The sequence below is a fragment of the Aspergillus heteromorphus genome, assembly GCF_003184545.1.
Source record: "Aspergillus heteromorphus CBS 117.55 chromosome Unknown BO70scaffold_7, whole genome shotgun sequence".
Taxonomy (NCBI): Eukaryota; Fungi; Ascomycota; class Eurotiomycetes; order Eurotiales; family Aspergillaceae; genus Aspergillus; species Aspergillus heteromorphus.
Window position 1 is genome coordinate 1,149,002 of NW_020290412.1, and position 21,047 is coordinate 1,170,048.

The window sequence follows — 21,047 nt, forward strand, 5'->3', positions numbered from 1 at the left end:
AACATGCTCCTGCATGCCCAAGTCTCTAGTGGTCATGCCATTTTTGTCAATTGGCAATTGTCAATGATTCTCATGTCTTCTCCGGACTCGGGAAGCTCTCCGGTGGCCGGTCTCCGCTCACCGATTTCCTAGACGGGTAAGCATCTGCCAACCCCACGGAAAGCGCGTGCTTTCCCCGGTTTGAGATTTGTCGCCGGCGCGCTGCATCAGCTGAGCATCTGAGCAACAACCTTACCTCTGATAAGCTCCCACGCACCACTACTGCCTACTAACTATCTCCGTCCAATCCACAATGTCTCTTTCCTAATCCCAATGGAGAGGTTAAGGTTATAGGGTGTCTGCCATCTTCCCGCTTCGACTGCCGACATACTGACTGTGGTACCTTCCTGCCTGCCTTGTACTGCACGTTTAAATCTTGAACGACCCAGCTATCTACCCCCCAGCCCAATTCCTTTCAAAACAAAGAATCACAGGTCCACAGACAGCCTGTCAGACCGACTGGCGCGCGAAATGGCCCCCGCAATCAGACAACTCAAAAAAGCCGCCCGGATCATCCTCATCGGTGCCCCGGGTGTAGGCAAGGGCACTCAAACAGAAAGGCTCCTCTCCAGATTCCCAGAGCTAGCATCCATAAGCTCCGGCGACTTGCTCCGGGAGAATGTCCGACGGAAAACCTCTCTAGGTATGACCCTCTAGCCTTAATACTACCTGTGTGGTCTGAGGGCAGTGTCTAACGGTTCCCCGCAAATAGGCCTCAAAGCAGAGGCCGCAATGCAGTCCGGCAACCTTGTTCCCGATTCGATGATTCTCGACCTTATATCCTCCGAGTTCAAGTCCAAGGGCTGGCTTTCACCAGCGTCAACATCGTCGATATCCTCCTCTGCCTCATTCATCTTGGACGGCTTTCCGCGCACTGCCACCCAAGCCTCAAGCCTAGACACCATTGTTCCTGTCAACTTTGTCGTCCACCTGGTTACACCCCCCTCAGTCATTCTCTCTCGGATAGCGTCGCGCTGGGTTCACGAGCCATCGGGAAGAGTCTACAACACGGATTTCCATGTGCCTAAGGTCCCCGGAAAGGACGATATCACCGGAGAGCCTCTGGTCCAGAGGGATGACGACTCGATCGAGACGTGGAAGCAGCGGCTGCACAAGTTTGAGGAAACGAGCAAGGCATTGATCGAGCACTACCAGCGCAAGGGATGCCTGTACCGTGTCGAGGGCGACTCGAGCGATGAGATCAGCCCGCAGCTTTTCGCACAGATCGAGCGACAGTTCTGCTAGGACATCTGCGACTGATTTTTATGCCGGCTTTGGATACCTTCTTGTATTATATATCCATTCTGTTCTCGCCTGTCTTGTTTGTTGGCGTCGCATTAACCACAATCCTAGAAGGGTTGTAGATGGGAGCAGTGTTTTTATATCATTTCTAAACCTGAGACAGCCGACATCTTTCGTGGACGAGATATTTTAATGTTAGGTCTAACGATGTTAATGATGTGCCGCCGTGAAGGCAGATAACTAGACATTCCTCTATAACAACCAATCCAAGAAGCAAATCATGCGCAACGGGGATATCTCTCAGCCGTATCATCATAAGCAAAAAGCACATAGCCATCCAAATCACCCCCTCAACGGAACCCATCACTTCTTGTCCCCCTTCACCTGCGCCGTCGCATCCTCCAACCCCATTCTCGTCTTATACTCCCTCGGACTCTCCCACTTATTAGCATCGCGTCTAAACCCCATCCACAACCCCATCCCCTTCGCCTTCGCCCACGTCTCCGCCTTCCGATACTTATCCTCCCTCGCCGCGCCCCCAAATTCCGCCCCAAACTTCGCCTCATACACCGTGGCCATCCCCTTCTTCAGCATCTCATACGACACGTCGCGTCGCCGAAACGGAATAGGGAAGTCCAGCGCCCGTCGCACGAAGACCGTCGCCACCACCCGCTGGTACTGGTCCTGTCGGTGGACGTACGCGCGTACCCGGCGGTTGGTGAGGTAGGCCGTGAGCCAGTCGTGCGCTTCTTTGCCGAAGGGTTGGGCGGGGCGTCCGAAGTGTGCGAGTTCTGGGGCGTCGATGCCTGCGAGCCGGATGTGGATCTGGTTGGTGGTGGGGGTTGTTAGTTTCTCTTTTGTTTTCTCTCTCTCTCTCTCTCTCTCTCTTGGGATAATGGTGCGATTCGCGTCGCCACGGGTATGTAACCAACGTGTAGCGAGGAAAGGAGAGGAGATAGGGATTAGGATCAGGGTCAGGGTCAGGGTCAGGAGACAGGTAGGTAAAGGATCAACACACCGTCTCATCCTTCAAATCCCTCCTCGAAACAGGAACCTTCTTCCACGGCAACCACCCCCACCCCGCCAGTCTACCGCCGGGCGTATGATAGATGCGAAAATTATCGCCATCACCGACACTCGTCACGCGGCCGAGGATACTGCGTCGACGGAGAAACGAAGGCGAGATGCTGGCGGCCGTGGGGAACCGACGGAGGTAATTGCGGTGGACGTAGACAGCGCCGAGGATCCCAGTGGTGAGAATCGCGGTCGGAATGAGGGTTCGCGGTTCGGTGAATGCCCGCCAGTCGGTTAGGGGGGCTTGTGTGTCATTTGGGGGGGGTTCGGGTTCGTGGGTGAACCAGGGCGGCCATCGCATGGCGGCTCATGCCCTGTTTTGAGTCGGTTCGGAGAGAGGAGGAAGGGAGGCAGGCAGGCAGGCAGGCAGGGAGAGAGCTTTTTTGGTTGGGCGGGGAGGTTGTTGGGTGAGAGGGAGGAATTGTTGTATGACTACTATGAAAGGAGAGGTGGGTGGATTTATGGTGTTTATGCGATGCGGGTCGTGATGTTGCCGAGGTGAAAGTTGGCGGTCAGTACGGTAGTTACTGTGTACTGTGTACTGTGTATATCTCCGATCTCCGTTTCATATCCACTCCGGACTCGGAGGAGTCGTGAGACCTGAAATTTGGGTTCACATGAAACTTCTACGGATTTTGGGGTGGGCTTCTTATGATGGTTGGTATTCTAGGGGAATCTCTCAGTCATAGGGCCAGCTGATAGATCATGATTCACATTGCAGATATCCACCCTGGGGTTACTAGTTATATGTAAACATATGTGTTCTAAACGTCATGCTGCCAAAATGTATAGACAACAATCCTCGGTCGTCAGCCCGGTACATGAAAGAGGACACACCCCACAGCCAGTGCGCCGAAAGAAAAGAAAGAAACTCGTGTTAGTAGAAGTGTCGGTAGTAATTAGCGTGTCTAGGGGGATTGTATGCGTCTATTTCAAAGTTGCCGGAAGGCTAGCCTTGGCCGACGAGGCTGCAGAGTCCACGACCTTTCCGAGCTTCTGCTGCCGGAGTTTACGCAAGTATGCGAAAAGAAGTACGAAACTGATTTCGATTCTGGTATCTGTTAGTGCGCGATGTTCTGCCGCGAACGGATAATTGAACATACCTCTCTTTGGTCATCATGAGGAGGCCTTGTACTAGGAGTCCCTTCACAATCTGCGGTCCAATACCCTTGAACAAGGACAGGGCCCCCTCGTTCTTAATAATATACCGCATGACTTCCCCAAAGGTCTTGAAGGGCTTTCCTTCGCGACCCGGGGGGGGTCGGGACTGAAGACCGACCTTGGCCACAATCAAAGGCTGAGTCGCGATCGTGGCCAGAGCTTTGGAGAGAGCACCTAGAACTGTGGGGAACATCAATACCGGGGACTGGAGAGGCATTCAGGGGACTACTTACGGAAAGCCTCCCACGGTTTCAGGCTGTTCTTGCCGGGGAACAGGATGTCCTTCAGGCGCTGGTAGGCACCGTAGGTGATTGCGGGGTTGATTACCAGGATCAAACTGGCTTTGAGCCCTCTCCAGAGACCCGACCAGCCGTCCTCACTGTCGACAACCTCTCTTCCAGTGTCAATGAGACCCTTCTTCTCACTTTTGGGTTGTGTTTGTTGTCTTGTGGTGATGACGGAAACGGGGATGGTGAAGATCTGGGCGACTGCACCGGCCACGGCGCCGAGGGAGAGCTCGATGGCAGTACCGGGTGGCTTGGGCACTTTCTCGGATGCCATGTAGAGAGTTCGCACGACGGAGTACCAGTAGAAGTAGGCGAAGTTGGTAGACGCCACGCCTAGCAGCGCGCCGGTGATTCCGGAATAAAGACCTTCGACTCCCTCCTTCTCGACAATCTTGTTGATGGCATCCAAAGTCGACTTGTAGTGAACAGTCTCCTTGGACCCCTCGCTTTTTGTCTCGCTGGAACTCTTCACTTGGACCTGAAGCTTCGTTTTAACCCTAACGATTCGGATTGGGTACATTAGTGTATCGCATCTTCCAATGTAGGGTCGAAGAAGGCATATGCGTACAGATCCAGAGGGTAGACCATGGCATTTGCTAGGACTGCCCCTGTTGCGCCTGCAACAGCGGTCCCCCAGGGAGAGAGGGTGGGTTTCGATTGACCGGCCATTATTAGTGTAGGCGACACTGCTTTCGATGATCCGAATTAAAAGGAGACGTAAAGTGCAAGCCAGGTAATATTTGAACGGAGATATGATCGACTAGAGTGAAAGCGACAAAATGAAGTAGGTGGACTGGCGGTGCGGGATAATAATGTGCGAGTACTCGGAGCGGGGGGGGCTCCAGGAGAGCCGAGAGCTCACACCTTGTCGTATAAATTAATATTGCGTAAGAAGGAAAGACGATTCAACGACTCGGTCGCAACGGGGAGAAGAAGCGAACAATCCCACTACTGAAAGAGTGTGGGCGATCAAAAGCAGAAGAATATTGAGTGCATGGTAAAATGCGAACAGACAGAGAGGCAGAGAGCCGGACAGGGATCTATCTGCTGTGAACCTCGGCGCGCAGAGTTCCCAGGGTGCGCATGACGAAAGGAGCAAAGAAGCCTCGGTCCGATGGCCGGCCCGTTGATCGTTATCGGATTGGGACTAACACCGCTAACACACTAGCACCACTGCCCGTCTCTCCCCACCGACTGACACGCGACGCTACCTCCGATCCATCACTACTATCTAACCCTCCCTCCATGCTGTTGTAGCTTCGCGCCCGCGTTAATAATTGTTGTTCTTGTTGTTTGACCCGGCTGGCCTGGAGCTCCCCTCTTTTGTCATCCGCACTCTTAGAGCTGGGCCACCGACCATCCAATAACCTGGGCGTGCACGTTCCTTCCCCGATTTTGGGTCCGGGCTACTCAAGTGGCGGTTGACCTCGGATGTCACTCTCGGAGATATCACGGCCCTCTTCGGCATTCTTGAACACTATTCCCCTCCTGGGCCAGCATGTCCAGGTCTAACGCTGCCGCTCAAAAGATATCAATCACCAAGGCCCTGGTATTGATCTCCTTTTACTCTCGTCTCACCTATCCCCGTCACTGACCCGTAGCTAGAAAGCTGAACGCGATGTATCTGGAGCCACCTCCCAGGAGCAAGCCCTCGAAGCTGCCATCGACGCGGCTGAGCACTACATGAAAGCGCTCAGCTTGGCCACCAGCCTAGTTGACAGACAGTCACTAGATTCCAAATGTCATGACTGGCTCGCGCGAGCAGAAAAGATAAAAGAGGCCGACGACTGGCAAGCTGTGATATATGCCTACGAAAGAAGCCTCTTGTCACGGTTACCTAAACCCACTCGGAAACTCACCACGCGTGAGGAAATCATTCTACTTGAGAGTGCAAAGATAAATGGATTTATCTTTCCGCCATGGAGAAGTGTCCCAAGTCCTGAGGATTTCAAGCAGGATGACGAGAACCTGTTTACGTATGTTGATTTAACTTGGACCCAGACCCTCACTCCTAGCATTAAAGGCCTCATTTGATAAATATCATCTACTGACTGGGCTTAGTGATAAACCTGATCTTCATCTATCCGAGCTGCAGAAGAGCGTGCTCGCAGGATGGGAACGGCCTCTTGAGCTATTGTCCAAGCATGCGGGCGAAGCAAACGAGCCTATAGTCCCTGTGATGTCCGTCTCAGAGAAAATAGATCTTGTTCAAGATATGTTGACAGACTGCTCTGTGGTTGCTAGCCTTTGTGCTGCTACATCACGGTCGGAACGGGGTTTAGACAAGGTACAGAGCATCCTAACAGGACATCCCCCGAAGATATGGGTCTAACAGTATCAGAGCCATCTCCCCCTAGCGTTTCCTTGTGAATATGGACAGGTCATGCCAAAATTTTCACCGTCAGGAAAATACATATTCCGATTCTATTTCAATGGATGCTTCAGGAAAGTGATCATTGATGACCGTCTACCCGCATCCAAAACATCAAGATCACTCCATGTTGTTGATCGAAATAACCCTAACTTTCTCTGGCCTGCTTTTGTGGAAAAAGCGTATCTAAAGATCCGTGGAGGCTACGACTTTCCTGGGAGCAATTCCGGAACAGACTTGTGGGTTTTGACAGGTTGGATTCCAGAGCAGGTCTTCTTACACGACGATGATGTAACTGCAGAGCAACTCTGGAGACGTCTGTTCAAGCCATTCCGCAAGGGCGACGTGCTGTTGACGATAGGCACCGGGAGACTGACCGAGAGAGAGCAGAAAGAAGTAGGTCTTGTGAGTGAACATGACTATGCGATATTGGATATGAGAGAGCAGAGGGATCGCCGCCAGATTCTTGTGAAGAACCCGTGGGCAGGGGACGACACCATGGTCGCAGACATCGCGAACCGGTTCGGACTGACAGATATGCCCCACAATTCGTCCTCTTCCTTCCCTGGAACCTTTTGGATGGATTGTGAAAGCGTCCTTCAACATTTCGAAAATCTCTATCTGAATTGGAACCCCGCAACCTTCCGATACCGGGAGGACATTCACTTTACGTGGGATCTGTCGACGGCGAGAGGAGTAGCGGGATGCTTTGCAAAGAACCCCCAGTTTTCCGTGACTACCGAGACTGGAGGTAATGTATGGCTGCTGCTTGGGAAGCATTTCAAGACGATTGACCACCCAAGCCTACTGGATGACATCGAGGAGCAAGGTTTCATCAGTATATATGTGTTCAACGCGAATGGGAAACGAGTCGCATTGAGTGATGGTGCTCTCCACCGCGGACCCTACGTTGACTCGCCAAACACTCTCATGAGGCTGGAAATGCCCCCAAAAATGACATACACTGTTGTGATTTCTGAGCAGTCATTGCCCGCTGCGAGCCAAAACTTTACGTTATCCGTGTTGTCTTCGGCTCCAGTTGTTGTAGCGCCTGCCCAGAACAAATACAGTTGCGTAACAAAGAGTCAAGGGTCATGGATGCCTTCCACCGCAGGAGGAAACGCTGAGTCTGCTCGATACCCTTTCAACCCGCAGTTCAGTTTAGAGATTCATGATGCGACTGACCTTTCGATTCTGCTTGAACCCTCAGATCCAGAGCTCGCTACCCATGTGAAATTGTTTTGGTCCAAGGGACAGCGCGTGTCTAGGGTCCGAAACCGTGATCTTATAATTGATAGTGGCGACTACCGCCGTGGCGGCTGCGTCGCGGAGAAAAGAAATCTGGAAGACGGGCTGTATACTATCGTCTGTTCTACCTTCGCCCCGGACCAACTCGGGCGTTTCACCCTTTGGATTTCTTCCTCAATTCCGTGCAACGTCAAGCCGCTTGCGCCAGAATCGGCCGGGAGACGAGCAGTCATATCAGATGTTGGTGTCATGACTCCTGGAAGAGATCGGATGCTGGCATCGTTGGACACACCGCGATTGACACGAATCAAGCTAATTGGAAGAAGCCGACAGTCAACGATCGGGAATCGCGCTGTTGGGCCATCCCCCACGCTGATGACGGTAGAACTCGGCCAGGGGCCATACAAAGAAATCTTGGCTACCTCCGAAGATGGAAACCACAGCGATGCCATATCGGGAGTGCGCATCGAAGACTTCAATCTACCCCCAGGTCTTGAGAGCCGGGGTGGAGCGTGGATTGTCATCGAGAGGATTGGAGGGCCTGGAGGACAGGTAGAGGATCATTTCGAAGTGGAAGCGTTGGCTGAAGAGAGGGTGAATATTGGGGAATGGATTGTTGAAGATGCATGACAGCAGGGTGTGCTGTGAGGGAGTTGCCATGAACAGCGGGAGCAAGTGATCTTAATAACGCTAAGCATAAATAAGTCAATCTCAAGGTAGAACTAAAAACAATGAAAATCAAGTCAAAAGAAAGTGAAAGTGAAAGTGAAAGTGGCACTCGGCACTCTCCGTCCGCCTTATCTCCGTGTTTTCGGAAGGGACGCTAAAACCTCCCGCGGCGCCGTTCCACTTCCAACGTCATCCCCGCTCTGCATCGCGCATCCTCTCCTGCAACCCAACCATTGCCCTGCGCAGCTCATCCCCCTCCCGCCGGACCTGACCGTCCCACCCAATCTCCCCCATGGCGAGTAACATCCCGGCTAGCCTGCGATCTGCAGACATTGGGCGATATGCCCTGAGGGCAGCTCAGCTGGAACGCGTCAAGCCTGTCATTTCTTATTGGTGTGAGTCCTGTTCATCCGCGTGCTCCTGTCTGGAACGCAAGCAGCCCAAGCTGACCAGGGGCCACTGTTTATATCAGGTAACTTCTGGATTGTGAACCAAATTATCGAGCGTGGCCTACACACTTCCGACGACGAGGTCAAGCTATACACAACGGACCTGGTGGACAAACTGGAAGAGGTATGTTGGGCGCAGGGCCCCCTTTGCGATATGATATTTTGGGACACCATCCAGAGGCTTACACATCCCGTGCCTGGAATCAGTTCAAGAGCCAGAATGCAGACAACGATGCCGTGATGGATGCGGTGGCGGCCAATGCCTACGTGGAACAGTTTGGGCTGGAGATCTTGGGCAAGGCGGAGGCGACCATGAAGGCCGACAAGGTGACGAAGTAGGTTGCGCCCCCTTGAATTGGACTATTGGACTGAGTGAGGGACTGACTGGTCGACTTTCAGGCAGACAGCAGATACATTCCAGGCCGCAGCGACGTTTCTCGAACTGTGTCAGATTTGGAACCCCCTGGAACCTGAGATTGCGGCGAAGATCAAATTCTCCAAGTATCATGCGGTGCGAATTATCAAGGCCATCAAGGCCGGAGAAGATCCCAACGCGTCCAACCCGGTGACTGCGGAGGATGAGGACGAGGAAGGAGGCATAGAAACAAGCCAGGACGACCCGGAAGTGCAGGCCATTGTCGGACCGTCCGCTGCGCAGCCAAAGCAACCGTCGGTCGAAGAGATCCCCGACGAGGCTTTACAGCCATCGCAATCACCCCCTCTGCTGCCGGAGCCTCCAACTGCTCTATCCGACGCCCCCGCTGCGCGATACAGCTCAGAACCAACTTCCCCGAACGAGGAGGGCGATTCACCGCTGAATCTTCCCTCCGCGCCGAATACGTTCGCTTCTTCCTCGTCTACCTCCGTGCCCAACTTCCCCGACACGCCGGCCGACATTGGCGCAAAGCCTGCCGAGGAGCGCTCTGATTCATTCCACTCTTTCCCTCCCCCGTCTTCAATCCCGCCTCCCAGTCCGTCCGTGGCCTCTCATGACGCAGGCTTCTTCTACAGCAAACCTACCGCCAGCCCCGCGCTCCCTCCCCCTCCCTTCGTACAGTCTCCCTCAACGACAGTCCCTGTGGTCACCCGCCCAACACCGCCAAGTATCCCGTCGCCCATACCACCCGCGCCTGCTCCTGTCCCTTCAAGGTCCAGCCAGGCCAAGTCGCAGCCAGTCGACGACCAGACCATCGCTCTTGCTCAGAAACACGCGCGCTGGGCCGTCTCGGCATTGACGTTCGATGACGTCGACACGGCGATCAAAGAACTCAGGAATTCCCTCAAGTGTCTTGGTGCTGAGTGATGGCCGTATGAATATGAAGATGAATGAACAGTGTGGGTGTGGGTGTGGCTTCTCGTGTCTGAGGTCGGTTCTTGCTCTTGCGGACGGAGAGAGGACCTTCTTAATATTTGTATGTAAGCGTGCTGGAGCTGTGCCCTCCGGGCCGGGCTGGGCCGGGCTGGGCTTGACTGATGTCAGGCTCGACCTGTTGCTCAGACTGATAGTTAGCTATAATGACTATGAATCATGTCTTGTTCGCGTTGTCGTGTAGATTGGAAGGGGGAGTGGATGCGTGTGCGAGATGTAGTGGTGGATGATTGTATACCAGCTACTACTATCTGATGGCGTGCAGCGGCAGCAATTATTATTATTATAATTAAGTAGCCCAGCCTTTATATATATATATTTTTCTTTTATCTATATCTAGAGGACATGTGTATGATACTATGTAGTATTAGCCCTGTGCCTGTGATATCTAACCGTCAGGTACAGGTTATTCTGGCAACGATTCCTTGCAATTTTGGCGCTAGAACCTGGATCAGAGATGGGAATCATCAATCGACTATCCATGACCATGTGGTTTATAGACTTTATGTATATAGTCTATATTTCGTGGTTTATTTTACATAGATATGTCCATTGTCTGCTTTTATATGAGGCCCATTCAATAGGTCATGGGTCATGGGTTATGATTCATGGGTCATGGTTGATAATCTGTACATGGCAGTCAGTCAGTCTACAGTGATAGATAAGACTCTCTCTCACTCACTCTCTCCGCCATCCAGGTTCCATTTTTTTTTTTTTGCCCTCGAAGAAAGCTGCCACGTCTACCCAAAAGCAGAGCGACAATACAACACAACACAACGCATGTTATCCTCATCTCCTCGTCTCCATCTGGTTTTATCTTCAAATTCAACGTCAACGTCACGTCACGTCCAGAATCCCCCGTTCCACGACAGTCACGAAACATGAAGCTTGACATAGATCTTGAAAATACCACCCGAACCCGAACCCGAACCCGAACCCGACTCCACCCCCTCCGCCTTCCACGCCTTCTTCAACTCCGCCTTCACAAACTTCCAATCCTGATCCTTGTCCCGACGCACGAGGGTCTCGAAGTCCGACCATCCGAACTTGACAGACGCCGCTACAATGGTGGCGGCGGCGGCTGCTGCTGCTGCTGCTGAGCCCGAAGTGGCAAGGTGATGGTACATGGTACTCTCTCTCAGCTGCGCCGCAGGACTCCATTCGATCAGGCCGTATTGCTGCGCCATGGTGTCCACGAAATCATCCGCTCGAGTGAAATCCTCGTAGGGAAGCCACACCGGGGCCATCATCTCCTGCGAGCTGGCGGTGACGAGGAACTTGGTTTTGGAGGAGCGGTGGAGGGTGTTGTTATTGATGGTGGTGGTGTCTTTGGCCTTTTTGTCCGGGGTGGGCGTGGGGATGGGTTTGGAGCGGATGTCGAGGCTGTTCTTCTTTGGGGCTGGGGAGGGTTGGGTGTGGGTTTGTTTGGGGATGTTGATTTCGAGGGGTTTGGGGGTTTCTGGGGTCCTTGCTTCTGCAGGCTCTGCTTCTGGGGGTGGGTTTCTTGAGGTCGGGCTTGGTGTTGCTGTTGGGTTCGAGCTTCTTGGCCTTGGTATTGGTAGATCCGGGAGTCTTTTTCAGAGGCGCGGAATCGAAATCGGGGTCTGACTCGGAGCTGAGGCATGCACGGAATGGCTTGATCGCGTTGGTGATGGCTCGGGTGCGCGGTGTCTTGAATACTGGTTGCTCTTCCGAGGCATGGGCGTAATCCTCGTCTTCCACCGCCATCGCGGCCGACTTTCTTTTCCCTTTGCGATCAGCGTGCTTTGGAACGTACGATCCAGGCGTCTCTTTGTTGATTGATCCGGGGAGGGGAGTCGTCTTAGCCATCGGTTCGGAGGCAGGGGTCTGAGTGGTTGGCTATATCACATTCATATTCCACATTCACGTCAGCATTGGCATGGTCTGTTAGAGATTGACTTGACCTATGACGAATGACCACAGTAACAGAAAGAAACCTCCCCGGCTATATCTCCCGAAGACCTGATAGCTCACCTTCGCCTTGTGTGCGTAGCCCTTGGATTTACGCTCGAGCAAAATCACAAGAGTCCGGGTGATTCTGCAGTCATCAGTCCGTCAATCCCCACCCTCATCAAGATGATAGATAGATAGCAGGACATACTCCTCTCTCATGGCCGGATAAGTACAAAGGCTTTCCTCATTATCCAGGCACTCCTGACGGAGATACTTCTGTCGGCCCGGAAATCCCCAATACGTCATGCCGTACTCGTTCATGAACAGCTGAGCGCAGGAGCGTCTCTCGTGCTCGAACTTTGCCATCTCGCCCCAGTCGTACCCGCGCGTCTCGGCGAACTCTTTCAGATTGTTCAGGAGCTCGCGTCCGTGCTCTTCTTTCATGTCCAGGAAAAAGAAGAACTGACGGTCGAGCCATGAGGCCTTGACGTATCCGCGGTCGAGGAGCTCCTTCATGGTTTCCTCGACGCTGCTGTCGGTTTCTGAGGTGTCGCTCTCCTCGCTGCCGGAGGGCAGTGGAGGAAAGGCGAGTCCAGACATGTTGAAGGGACTGGGGGGGGGGGGGGGGGCGGATGTAGGGGATGTAAGGGACGTGTGAAGGAGGAGCGAGAATAGGGGAGAGGTAGTAGTCAGTGGCAGGGGCCAGTTGGAGAGGGGGGAAGGCGAGGTGCGTACAGTGAAAGAGGAAGAGGAAGAGGAAGAAAAGAGAGGAAAGGGTGGGAAGGGAGGCGTTTATATAGACCAGAGTCGGGAGCAGAAGCGAAGTGAATGAGACGGCCAGCCTGTTGCCAGTGAAGAGGGATTGGGCGGGGTCAAACCAATTCCAAGCGAAGTCAACGCCCATGGGAATTGAGCAAGTAGAAGGAGAAGTGCTAGCTAGTAGAATATGGATGCAACCGGTAGAACTGTAGAGCGTGGAAGACTGTCCTGTCGAGGATATCCAGAAAATAAGCGTATACCAAACATGTCGATATAGGAAATCTACACGGAGAAATGGCGATCTCGAATATCCGAAGCATGATTACAAGAGATTCACTCTCTCGGACAGGCCCCTGTGAAGCCATGATGACTCCAAACAGGACCTTGGCAATCCCCTGGGGTGGTGAAAAGGATCATTTGTCATGTCATAAACCAGACCGGTAGGAAACTCGCCTCTATGTGAATCAACTTAGACTAATATTCAAGATAGCTTTCATCTGACCGCTGGATATCGTAAGGACCATCACCATTTTCAGGAAGAAATAGCATATCTTTTACTGACTGGCTAGGTGTTATAGAGTCCAGGCCATTATTCTGACTTATACGTCTGTAGGTATTGGCTTCAAAGGTGAATGGGCCGATGCGAATAACTTCAATCCTGACAAATACAGTAGATCAATCGATGTTAAAGTATCAAATGATCATCATAATCTTAAGCTGGGATTTATTTAGCGTTGACTATATATACTATATAGTATAAAGTAGTAGTATGGGGAAGTTTGAGGACTCTCTGATCAATATATAGCTAAAAGTGGGTTCAATTCATTCAGAAGGCTGTATATAGTATAGTAAACAAGGAAATTTAGAAAAATAATAAAAAAGTAGTAGTATGAAGTCTTCTTACCTTAATATAAACTACCTTAATATAAATAATAACAATTCCTACTACTGCACGCAAGTAGACTGTAGCTAGTATTTAACGATCCAATACTACACATCATATACATATCCCCTCTCCCTTACAAGCTCAGCGCTTTTCTTCGCCAAATATATGATTCTACCCAAGAGCAGTAAACAGACATCCCATCCACTTTGAATCTCACAGTAATCCCACTCTGATAACTACTATGTGGGAATGCCCCCAAATTTTGTCGCCACAGCCTCATGTATAAACTCTGCGGGCCAAGAATTGGTTCTGCTGGGCCATCGTAGTGTCTAACTCACCTAATTCATCCTAATTCATGATAAATTCGCTACGCGCAGGTTGACTACAGAGTACAGACAGATAGGTTGATTCCACGTAGATAGTCCGGATCGAAGCCTAGCACGAACCACGGGCTGATGATCGGCCACGGTCCATGGAACAAGAAGCACATCGCCTGGGGAAGGATACCCAAGGTCGGAGAATAAACGGGCAGGTCTTGACGTCAATCTCTCAGATCCCGAGAGATTCCCGATGCCGTGCGACTGGTGGTACGTAAGTACAGCCGTACACCGACTCTCTTTTGTTGAGTCCCATCTCCAGACCTGTCGATTGCTGGCCTCCATGATAGATACGATGGGGTCGGCGAAGGCGTCATCGGGAGCTTGGCAGCTTAGCAGCTGTCTGAATCCGGCAGGATATGGGGCGAGTCCGATCAGTTGGGCTCCGGAGTCCCGACAGCAGTCGCACATTTGGAATTCCCAGCCACTCCTCGACTTCCTCGACCCTGAACGGGCTTTGCCTTTTTTTTTCCCCCGCCATCCCCCTCATAGCATAATTGCAATTGCCACAAGCGGATCGGGCAGATGTGTTCTATCTATCTCTAGAGAGAACTTGGGGAATTCCGTGATGGTGGTGGTGGTGGTATGGCAAGTGCCGAAGCTATGCGCAACAGGAACTGTCCGCCCCGACGCACAACAATAATCTTAAAATAATACCCACCAGCCCTGACTCGTAATATGAGACGCAGATCATTCATTCGATTATTATTCCCTGTGGATGATCCCAGCCAAGAATAATTGCGTTCTCCGTTTCAAGCACACGGGAGATCCCACTTCCAGCTGCTTTGTGCCTCGTTGTCGAACCTTGGGATTTGTTCGTGACGAGTCAGTGGTGTGTAGCACACCTCCCGGTGTGTTCTGTTCGAATCCCAGTGGTAATCCGAAAGGAACCACCGGCAATTTCCAGCGTATCCATCCTCCCCCTCCTAGGCCAGTCGACCCCCCACTTGGAGGCGGAACTATGATCGGACGGTGTCCCTGAAGAAAGGAAAACGTCCCACAACGCGCGCTTGGCAGGGGAGGAAATGAGGAATCGATTTGTCGCCCTTGGTCGGGTGTCCCGCGGAGACTTAACTCTTTCCCAGTTCGTTCTTGTCGTCTGTACGAGGGTGGCCCACTTGTTGCTGGCGGGCGAAATTTCTAGATGCCGCGCTAACGGAGTTCGTTCGGGAGGATGAGGGTGTTCAGGACCCTCTGTTCCATTGGGCAGGACAACTCAGTAGATAGGTAGATAGATGTCATCTATCTACCTACTGTATATGGCTGTATGCACGATGCAGGAGATTCTGGGCGGATGAATGGTGTCCGTAAGATAGGTAAGTAAACGGTAGATCGGGGGGGAGGGGGGGGGGGGGGGAACCGGTGCTAGCCTCGTTGAGACAAAGGAAGAAAGAATATGATGGCCGGATGCAGGAACCGCATGATTGATCGATCGCATCTGGAATCTGGAATGCATCAGTGACCGTCAGTATTCTTCATGTGTGTGTTAGTAAGTATCTAGGTAGTGTATCTCGATACTAAACCTATCCAGAGAGTAGATAGATAGATAGGCTACTGAGAAATACCGAAACTTCTCCATTATGGTGGTGGTGGTGACGAGAGTGGAAACGGTCAAGTAGATAGTGCAGCCATCATTTGCCTCCATCCAGATTACTGGGAGGGAAGGACAAAGGGAGGGACGGCGACGGCGAGCAGGTGATTCTGATAAATAATGGCTTAATCCCGAAGGAGCATCGGCGCCCCATTCATCCATCCACCCTCCATCCTCCCTCATTCCTCATTCCTCCTCCATCTTCCTCAGTGCCTCTGTTTCTCTCCCTTTCCTCTTTCCCTCATTCATCATCCCCCCCCCCCTGCTCGATTAGCTTCCACCCGTCTGCCGTCTGCCGTCTGCCGTCTGCCGTTTACCGCCCCCCTCCTGCGAGGCTACATCATCCCTCTCCCTCCCTTACCTGCCCGCCCTTCCGGCTTCCCCTCCCCCTTTTCCTCTCCCCGCATTCTTCGATTTGTTTGTGCTCGGGTGCGGGGTGTCAAGACTGCCAGCTACCCACTGATTGCATCAAGGCGTCCCGACGAGAAAGTACCACCGGGTGGTCCTGTCATCTTTTCCCTTTCAATATTTATCACATTCCACAATGGCCGACGACCAGAGCAAAAAGCCGGCCGTCCTGATTGTTGGCGGTCTCGGTATGCAACACCCCCCCCCCCCCCCCCCCCCGGGTTGCTCACAGAACCGTCACCTCATGTTCAGCACTAATCTGGGATTAATCTCCTGTAGGATTCATCGGTCGTCATCTCGCTCTCTATCTGCATGAAAACAACCTGGCCTCGGAGGTCCGGCTAGTGGACAAGGTCCTCCCCCAGCTGGCATGGTTGGCCCCTGAGTTCCAGGAAGCTTGTTCAAAAGACAAATTCGTCCAGGCCGACGCTAGTCGCGAACGTGAGTGGCAATCTCTTTTTTTTTTTTTGGCAGATAATCGTCCTAGTGATTTGCTAACTTGTCTTGGTGATTCCTAGAGCACTTCCCCCGTATCTTTGACCGTGCCAACGGCGAACAGTTCGACTATGTGATCAACTGCGGTGGTGAAACAAGGCATTCGCAGCCCGATGATGTTTACGAGGTCCGCAGTTACGCCCTTGCCGTTGCCCTGGGCCGTGAGGTTGCCCGTCGAGGCATCCGCTCCTTCGTCGAGTGCTCGACCGCCCACGTCTACAAAGGTGGCTCAGGGAAGCGCAAGGAGGATGACAAACTGCAGCCATGGCATAAGCTGGCCAAGTGGAAGATGAAGGCTAGCGATGAGCTGCAAAAAATCCCGGGTCTGAACTACGTGCTGCTTCGCCTGCCCCACGTTTACGGCGAGTACGACTCGGGCTACTTTGCGATGGGCATCTGCCTGGCACGCGTCCACCTAGAGCTGCAGAAGAATCTGGAGCTTCTTTACACCAAGGATCTGAAGATCAACACACTCTACGTTAGAGATGCCGCGAGTGCTTTATGGAAAGCCGCGGAATGGAGGGCAAAGGCTCCGACAGACGGATCCGCTCCTACTGCCTTCAATGTGGTCGACCATGGCGACACCCGCCAAGAGGATATTGCTCAAGCCTTGTCGGAGGTGTTCCAGCTCAAGTGCGAGTTCCTTGGTTCTCTGGCATCTCAGCTTGCGAAATTGAACCTCGATGATGTTGTGGACGACATGAACGAGGAATGCTTGCAGGGATGGGCCGATCTACTTGAAGAGAAGAAGATCGAACGGCCAGGGCCCATTAGCCCGTTCCTGGAACGGGACGTGCTCAAGGACCAAGACATGTCCCTTGACGGCACGCTTTTCGAGACGACCACGGAGTGGAAGCCCACCCGGGAGCGCTTCAACGCTGATGCCGTGCGATCCATGGTGGACAGCTACCAGCGAATGGGCTGGTGGCCATAGACGAGGTGGCCGTGATATTCTGCGTCACCTTCTCGACCCAACCTCCTCTGCCAGAGAGTTATTAATAGCAGCCGGACTGACGACCTCTCCGACTGCTGTTACGGAGTTGACCTGGCTTTCTGGCAAAAAGCACATAGACCTGTCGCATCGGCGTCCCCTCATCTCCAGTTCACATGTTGTATACCACGGGCCGTTCTGCCTTTACGTGTAATATTCTGTTTGAGTCTCTGGGTTTTCCTTCTTGAGCAACTGGTATGTTCGATATATATATTTTTTGTCTAACATTCTTCTATGGCTGGCTGGGTTGAATGTTCCATCTGATTGATTATGAACATGATTCACATCTAGACTACTTGAAATTTCTTGCACTGCATATGGATGGGTTGAGCCTGTCCGTGAACACTTCTCCTGGTCCCTTTTTTGTTTCTATAATTCCACTCGTCTGATTGCGTATGGATGTCTGCTCTCTGGACCTCTGTACCTCTGTGCCTCCTCCTCTGTACTTCTACTTCATCTCCGCATCGACGAGGCATGACAGAACTCATCATGCAGTATAACCATAGTATCACTCGGTTTTCAGATAGAGAATCTATTTACGGGCTACTTCTGGGTTGTTATCTATCTTGTGTTTCCAGATCTAGAAGTAAATGAATGGTACACAATCCATACCACCAATGATCCATCCACATTGAGGAGTAGTCTCGAAGACACCAACCAATACATACTACATTACTCCAAGCGTGCTGCCTGCTTTAAAGCGTCCCTGTTCCATTTTGATAAGGACTGCATAAGCCCGTGCACCTTACTTAACAACTTTACTTAATTTCTCTACCCCAACCTACCCGAAACATCCAACGATAGGCAAATACCCAAGTCCCGAGCATCTGTGCGTACTGCATGCCATGCCATGCCATCTAGGGCTACTGTAAGTGTAACCACCATCTAACCAGATGGTACTTGGCAGACCCAGGCAGTGAAACCAACCTACTTTATCTACCCACCCCCCCCCCCCCCCAAACCTCCAGGGCTCCACCTCCACCTCCACCTGCACCTGTCAGGACTCAGCAGCCCTGCACTGCCATTGGCGCGCCAAGCCATCCATCCCATTACTGATCATGCATGATCATGCATCTTTTCAGTTTTCCCAGCATAATACGGAGTACTAGATACCCCATAGTACGAAATACGGTACATTTCGTTTACACTGTATCCATCAACCGCCCTCCTCTTATAAAATCATGGAGTCCGATTCAATTGAGTATGAATCCCATGCGACATGCGACAGTCTCTGAGCGGTGCAGATGAGCTAAGTATATACATCCTTTCGATTCGATTCGATTCGATCTGTTCTATTTTTGATCTATCTCCAATGGTGACTGGAGGAAGGTGAGAGAGCAGACAAGTTGCCGATACACGCGTTCAATGATTCCATTCTGTCGGGAAGGAAAGCTGCATTGCATTGCATCGCATCGCATTGCATTGCAGGGTATACAGATACAATTACAGTACTATGCATCTCGGATACGGGCACAGGCAGGGATACGAACCCACGGACGTGAATGGGATTGGAATTGGGATGATTAAGAGAGGGGTTTATTTTATCTGTACTAGTATATATGTGGTGTGAATTGGAATCAGGAACGGGTTTCAGGGTGAAGGGTCCAGGGTTGGAAGCCGTTGATCGTCTGGTCACCGTTAGGGCAGGTTTCTTCATCCGGGTGAGCAGGGCTAAGGTAGGTAGGTAGGTAGGCTAACTAGTTGTTTTGACGATGTATATATCATGTGTTGATTGTATTGGATGATGTTAGTTGCAATTTCGCAATGCTGTCTTGGTGGTACAGGTAGTTAGACTAATGCCCTAACTATATTTCAGGCAATTTTCTCTACTTACCAAGGTGGGTTTGACAGGATCCTACACAGGTAAAGTCAAGATGTTCCATATTATTTAACTATCCTGAATAGTATTATTCAAATGTATCCAGATTCAAGAACAAAAAAAAAAAAAAAAAAAAAAAAAAAAAAAAAAAAAAAGGCTTGGCCGCCACACTCCACACCTGATAACTGTAAAACAATATTGGTCATATTGGTCGGTGTCTATTACTCCCCTCCCAGAAACCCATCCGATTCCCCCAAGCATAAGCATACAGTCCCAGACCAGAACCCAGCTTTTTCTACCTACCCATCTACAATCACCCACAGTCAAATGAATATAGTAGACAAGTGCCAGGCACCGTATCTATCTATCTAGGTATCTAGGTACCGTAAAGCTTTCCCTCGTCCAGTGGCCCCCTCATGGGTTGGTTGGGTGTGGGTGGATCGATCCCATCCAGCACCTAGCTAGGCAGCTAGCTAGCTAGCTAGCGAGCCCTAACGTTGCTACAGTACCATAAGTAGCGCCGGTATAGTTAACTAAGTATAGTGGCAGATAGATAGATAGACACCATCGATTCATCGAAAGATACATCCATCCATCCATCCCTCCCTCCCAACCCGTGAAGAAATAAAACAACTTACCCTCCCACCCTCCCCACTCAACACCCATCATCCATCTCCAAACCAAACACTACCTACCTACCTACCTACCTACCAACCAACCACACAATATTATTATATCTACCCTCACCGCTGCACCTCACCACCCACATCCACCTTACTGTTACTCAAAATATCTACTATCCACCACCACCACCACCAACTAAGCCAACCCAAAACTCCCACCAAAAATGACCACAACGAAAAACCTCCTCCTCCTCATCTTCTTCTGGGGCGATATCTTCGCCCTGCTAATCCGACTCGCAACGGGCGAATGGACCCCCAAAGCGAAATGGATTCTCGCCTGTTCGCACGTGGCGCTGTGGATGCGGGCTTTGGATGAGGTGGCGCTTTGACGGGTTTATTTGGGGGTTAGGTAGGATAGATGGGAAGGAGAGGAAAGGGCAGCTGCGTCATGAAATTAACTGTGGCGGTTTTTTTTGGACGGTCATACGGAGTCTGAGTCTGAGTCTGAGTCTGAAGAGGTGTATGGATGATCCTGTGATTGTAGTGGCTTATTAGGGTAGGTAGGTAGGTAGGTAGGTAGGTAGGTAGGGAGGGTGCTTTTTAGGATTCGGTGTCGATTTATGGCGTTGGAAGGTCATGTACATAATCTCAGGCAATATCTATGCACTGCTACTCCGTAAAAATCGAGTTTATCACAGGGCGGGTTGGCAAGTTGATGACTGAAGGCCATATTGGATGGTGAGGAGGGGGCCCTTTCATGAGTTGTTGTTGTCCGCCTCTACTACAACTCTAGTAAACTACTCATCAAACTACTCCAGACTCAGACAAGATGCCAATCTCTTCAATAGGTATGATATTCTTTCAAATTGCAGAATGCAAAACTAGCAAAACAAGCCATCTATTGCTGATCGATTGATTCATTGTTTTCACTTGTTGATCTGAATGCATGAACTGCAAATTTGTATATATTCGTCTGCTGGCTGTTAGGTACGGCTCTCTTTCGTCTTTTTATTTTATTTCTTTTTGCGTTTGCGTCTTGTGTCTGTCATCTGAGAGGCCAACGGAGCCCTGCTCTGGAACATTTAAAAACAAGAGAGAGAGAGAAAAACCAAGACAGAATACCAACTCAAGATAAGTAGGAGCAAACCGGCAAGATTGTAAGGCGCCTTGCTTCTCGTCCAAACGAAGCAAGCGTATGGCGATGGCAATGGTGGGAAAATGTAGCTTTTGTGATGTGGAAGTGATGTGAAAGGCGAAAAGTAAAAGGCTCCAAAA

The 21,047-nt window shown here is 51.3% G+C and overlaps 8 protein-coding genes across 8 annotated transcripts; 5 read left to right on the forward strand and 3 right to left on the reverse strand.

Moving 5' to 3' along the window:
* The first annotated feature begins 230 nt into the window (after positions 1-230).
* On the forward strand, positions 231-1,556 carry BO70DRAFT_427983 (adenylate kinase ADK2). Its single transcript, XM_025547924.1, has 2 exons — positions 231-682; positions 752-1,556. The coding sequence occupies exons 1-2, from the start codon at positions 511-513 to the stop codon at positions 1,282-1,284; spliced, it is 705 nt and encodes a 234-aa protein (XP_025401224.1). The 5' UTR covers positions 231-510; the 3' UTR covers positions 1,285-1,556.
* On the reverse strand, positions 1,473-2,807 carry BO70DRAFT_427984 (thermonuclease family protein). The gene is made up of 2 exons (XM_025547925.1): positions 2,300-2,807; positions 1,473-2,106 (listed from the first exon to the last, which is right to left on the reverse strand). The coding sequence occupies exons 1-2, from the start codon at positions 2,654-2,656 to the stop codon at positions 1,645-1,647; spliced, it is 819 nt and encodes a 272-aa protein (XP_025401225.1). The 5' UTR covers positions 2,657-2,807; the 3' UTR covers positions 1,473-1,644.
* Positions 2,808-3,050: 243 nt separating this feature from the next.
* BO70DRAFT_378602 (putative peroxisomal carrier protein) lies at positions 3,051-4,811 on the reverse strand. The gene is made up of 4 exons (XM_025545273.1): positions 4,372-4,811; positions 3,750-4,300; positions 3,459-3,696; positions 3,051-3,406 (listed from the first exon to the last, which is right to left on the reverse strand). Exons 1-4 carry the CDS (start codon positions 4,470-4,472, stop codon positions 3,283-3,285), a joined length of 1,014 nt encoding a protein of 337 aa, XP_025401226.1. The 5' UTR covers positions 4,473-4,811; the 3' UTR covers positions 3,051-3,282.
* Positions 4,812-5,060: 249 nt separating this feature from the next.
* Positions 5,061-8,142, forward strand: BO70DRAFT_360722 (calpain-like protease PalBory). Its single transcript, XM_025542856.1, has 4 exons — positions 5,061-5,352; positions 5,409-5,779; positions 5,865-6,090; positions 6,145-8,142. The coding sequence occupies exons 1-4, from the start codon at positions 5,302-5,304 to the stop codon at positions 8,050-8,052; spliced, it is 2,556 nt and encodes an 851-aa protein (XP_025401227.1). The 5' UTR covers positions 5,061-5,301; the 3' UTR covers positions 8,053-8,142.
* A 155-nt stretch (positions 8,143-8,297) lies between these two features.
* Positions 8,298-10,070, forward strand: BO70DRAFT_360724 (uncharacterized protein). Its single transcript, XM_025542857.1, has 4 exons — positions 8,298-8,486; positions 8,564-8,664; positions 8,748-8,875; positions 8,940-10,070. The coding sequence occupies exons 1-4, from the start codon at positions 8,384-8,386 to the stop codon at positions 9,841-9,843; spliced, it is 1,236 nt and encodes a 411-aa protein (XP_025401228.1). The 5' UTR covers positions 8,298-8,383; the 3' UTR covers positions 9,844-10,070.
* Positions 10,071-10,781: 711 nt separating this feature from the next.
* On the reverse strand, positions 10,782-12,423 carry BO70DRAFT_427988 (uncharacterized protein; the record flags this gene model as incomplete). Its single annotated transcript, XM_025547926.1, has 4 exons — positions 10,782-11,398; positions 11,538-11,769; positions 11,905-11,968; positions 12,032-12,423. 4 exons carry the CDS (start codon positions 12,421-12,423, stop codon positions 10,782-10,784), a joined length of 1,305 nt encoding a protein of 434 aa, XP_025401229.1.
* Positions 12,424-15,700: 3,277 nt separating this feature from the next.
* On the forward strand, positions 15,701-17,725 carry BO70DRAFT_333742 (NAD-dependent epimerase/dehydratase family protein). Its single transcript, XM_025540987.1, has 3 exons — positions 15,701-16,032; positions 16,124-16,285; positions 16,363-17,725. The coding sequence occupies exons 1-3, from the start codon at positions 15,981-15,983 to the stop codon at positions 17,271-17,273; spliced, it is 1,125 nt and encodes a 374-aa protein (XP_025401230.1). The 5' UTR covers positions 15,701-15,980; the 3' UTR covers positions 17,274-17,725.
* Positions 17,726-19,845: 2,120 nt separating this feature from the next.
* Positions 19,846-20,424, forward strand: BO70DRAFT_360728 (uncharacterized protein). Its single transcript, XM_025542858.1, has one exon. It carries the CDS (start codon positions 19,997-19,999, stop codon positions 20,159-20,161), a length of 165 nt encoding a protein of 54 aa, XP_025401231.1. The 5' UTR covers positions 19,846-19,996; the 3' UTR covers positions 20,162-20,424.
* Positions 20,425-21,047: the final 623 nt, after the last annotated feature.

Coding starts and splice junctions, on each gene's coding strand:
- BO70DRAFT_427984 (XM_025547925.1), bottom strand. CDS start 2,656: ATGCGATGGCCGCCCTGGTTCACCCACGAACCCGAACCCCCCCCAAAT. Junction 2,107..2,299: donor GGGATTTGAAGGATGAGACG/GTGTGTTGATCC, acceptor ACCACCAACCAG/ATCCACATCCGGCTCGCAGG.
- BO70DRAFT_360722 (XM_025542856.1), top strand. CDS start 5,302: ATGTCCAGGTCTAACGCTGCCGCTCAAAAGATATCAATCACCAAGGCC. Junction 5,353..5,408: donor TATCAATCACCAAGGCCCTG/GTATTGATCTCC, acceptor ACCCGTAGCTAG/AAAGCTGAACGCGATGTATC. Junction 6,091..6,144: donor CGGAACGGGGTTTAGACAAG/GTACAGAGCATC, acceptor TAACAGTATCAG/AGCCATCTCCCCCTAGCGTT.
- BO70DRAFT_378602 (XM_025545273.1), bottom strand. CDS start 4,472: ATGGCCGGTCAATCGAAACCCACCCTCTCTCCCTGGGGGACCGCTGTT. Junction 4,301..4,371: donor ATGGTCTACCCTCTGGATCT/GTACGCATATGC, acceptor CCGAATCGTTAG/GGTTAAAACGAAGCTTCAGG. Junction 3,697..3,749: donor GAAACCGTGGGAGGCTTTCC/GTAAGTAGTCCC, acceptor TGTTCCCCACAG/TTCTAGGTGCTCTCTCCAAA.
- BO70DRAFT_360728 (XM_025542858.1), top strand. CDS start 19,997: ATGACCACAACGAAAAACCTCCTCCTCCTCATCTTCTTCTGGGGCGAT.
- BO70DRAFT_427983 (XM_025547924.1), top strand. CDS start 511: ATGGCCCCCGCAATCAGACAACTCAAAAAAGCCGCCCGGATCATCCTC. Junction 683..751: donor CCGACGGAAAACCTCTCTAG/GTATGACCCTCT, acceptor CCCCGCAAATAG/GCCTCAAAGCAGAGGCCGCA.
- BO70DRAFT_333742 (XM_025540987.1), top strand. CDS start 15,981: ATGGCCGACGACCAGAGCAAAAAGCCGGCCGTCCTGATTGTTGGCGGT. Junction 16,033..16,123: donor CCTGATTGTTGGCGGTCTCG/GTATGCAACACC, acceptor AATCTCCTGTAG/GATTCATCGGTCGTCATCTC. Junction 16,286..16,362: donor GGCCGACGCTAGTCGCGAAC/GTGAGTGGCAAT, acceptor GGTGATTCCTAG/AGCACTTCCCCCGTATCTTT.
- BO70DRAFT_360724 (XM_025542857.1), top strand. CDS start 8,384: ATGGCGAGTAACATCCCGGCTAGCCTGCGATCTGCAGACATTGGGCGA. Junction 8,665..8,747: donor TGGTGGACAAACTGGAAGAG/GTATGTTGGGCG, acceptor GCCTGGAATCAG/TTCAAGAGCCAGAATGCAGA. Junction 8,876..8,939: donor AAGGCCGACAAGGTGACGAA/GTAGGTTGCGCC, acceptor GTCGACTTTCAG/GCAGACAGCAGATACATTCC.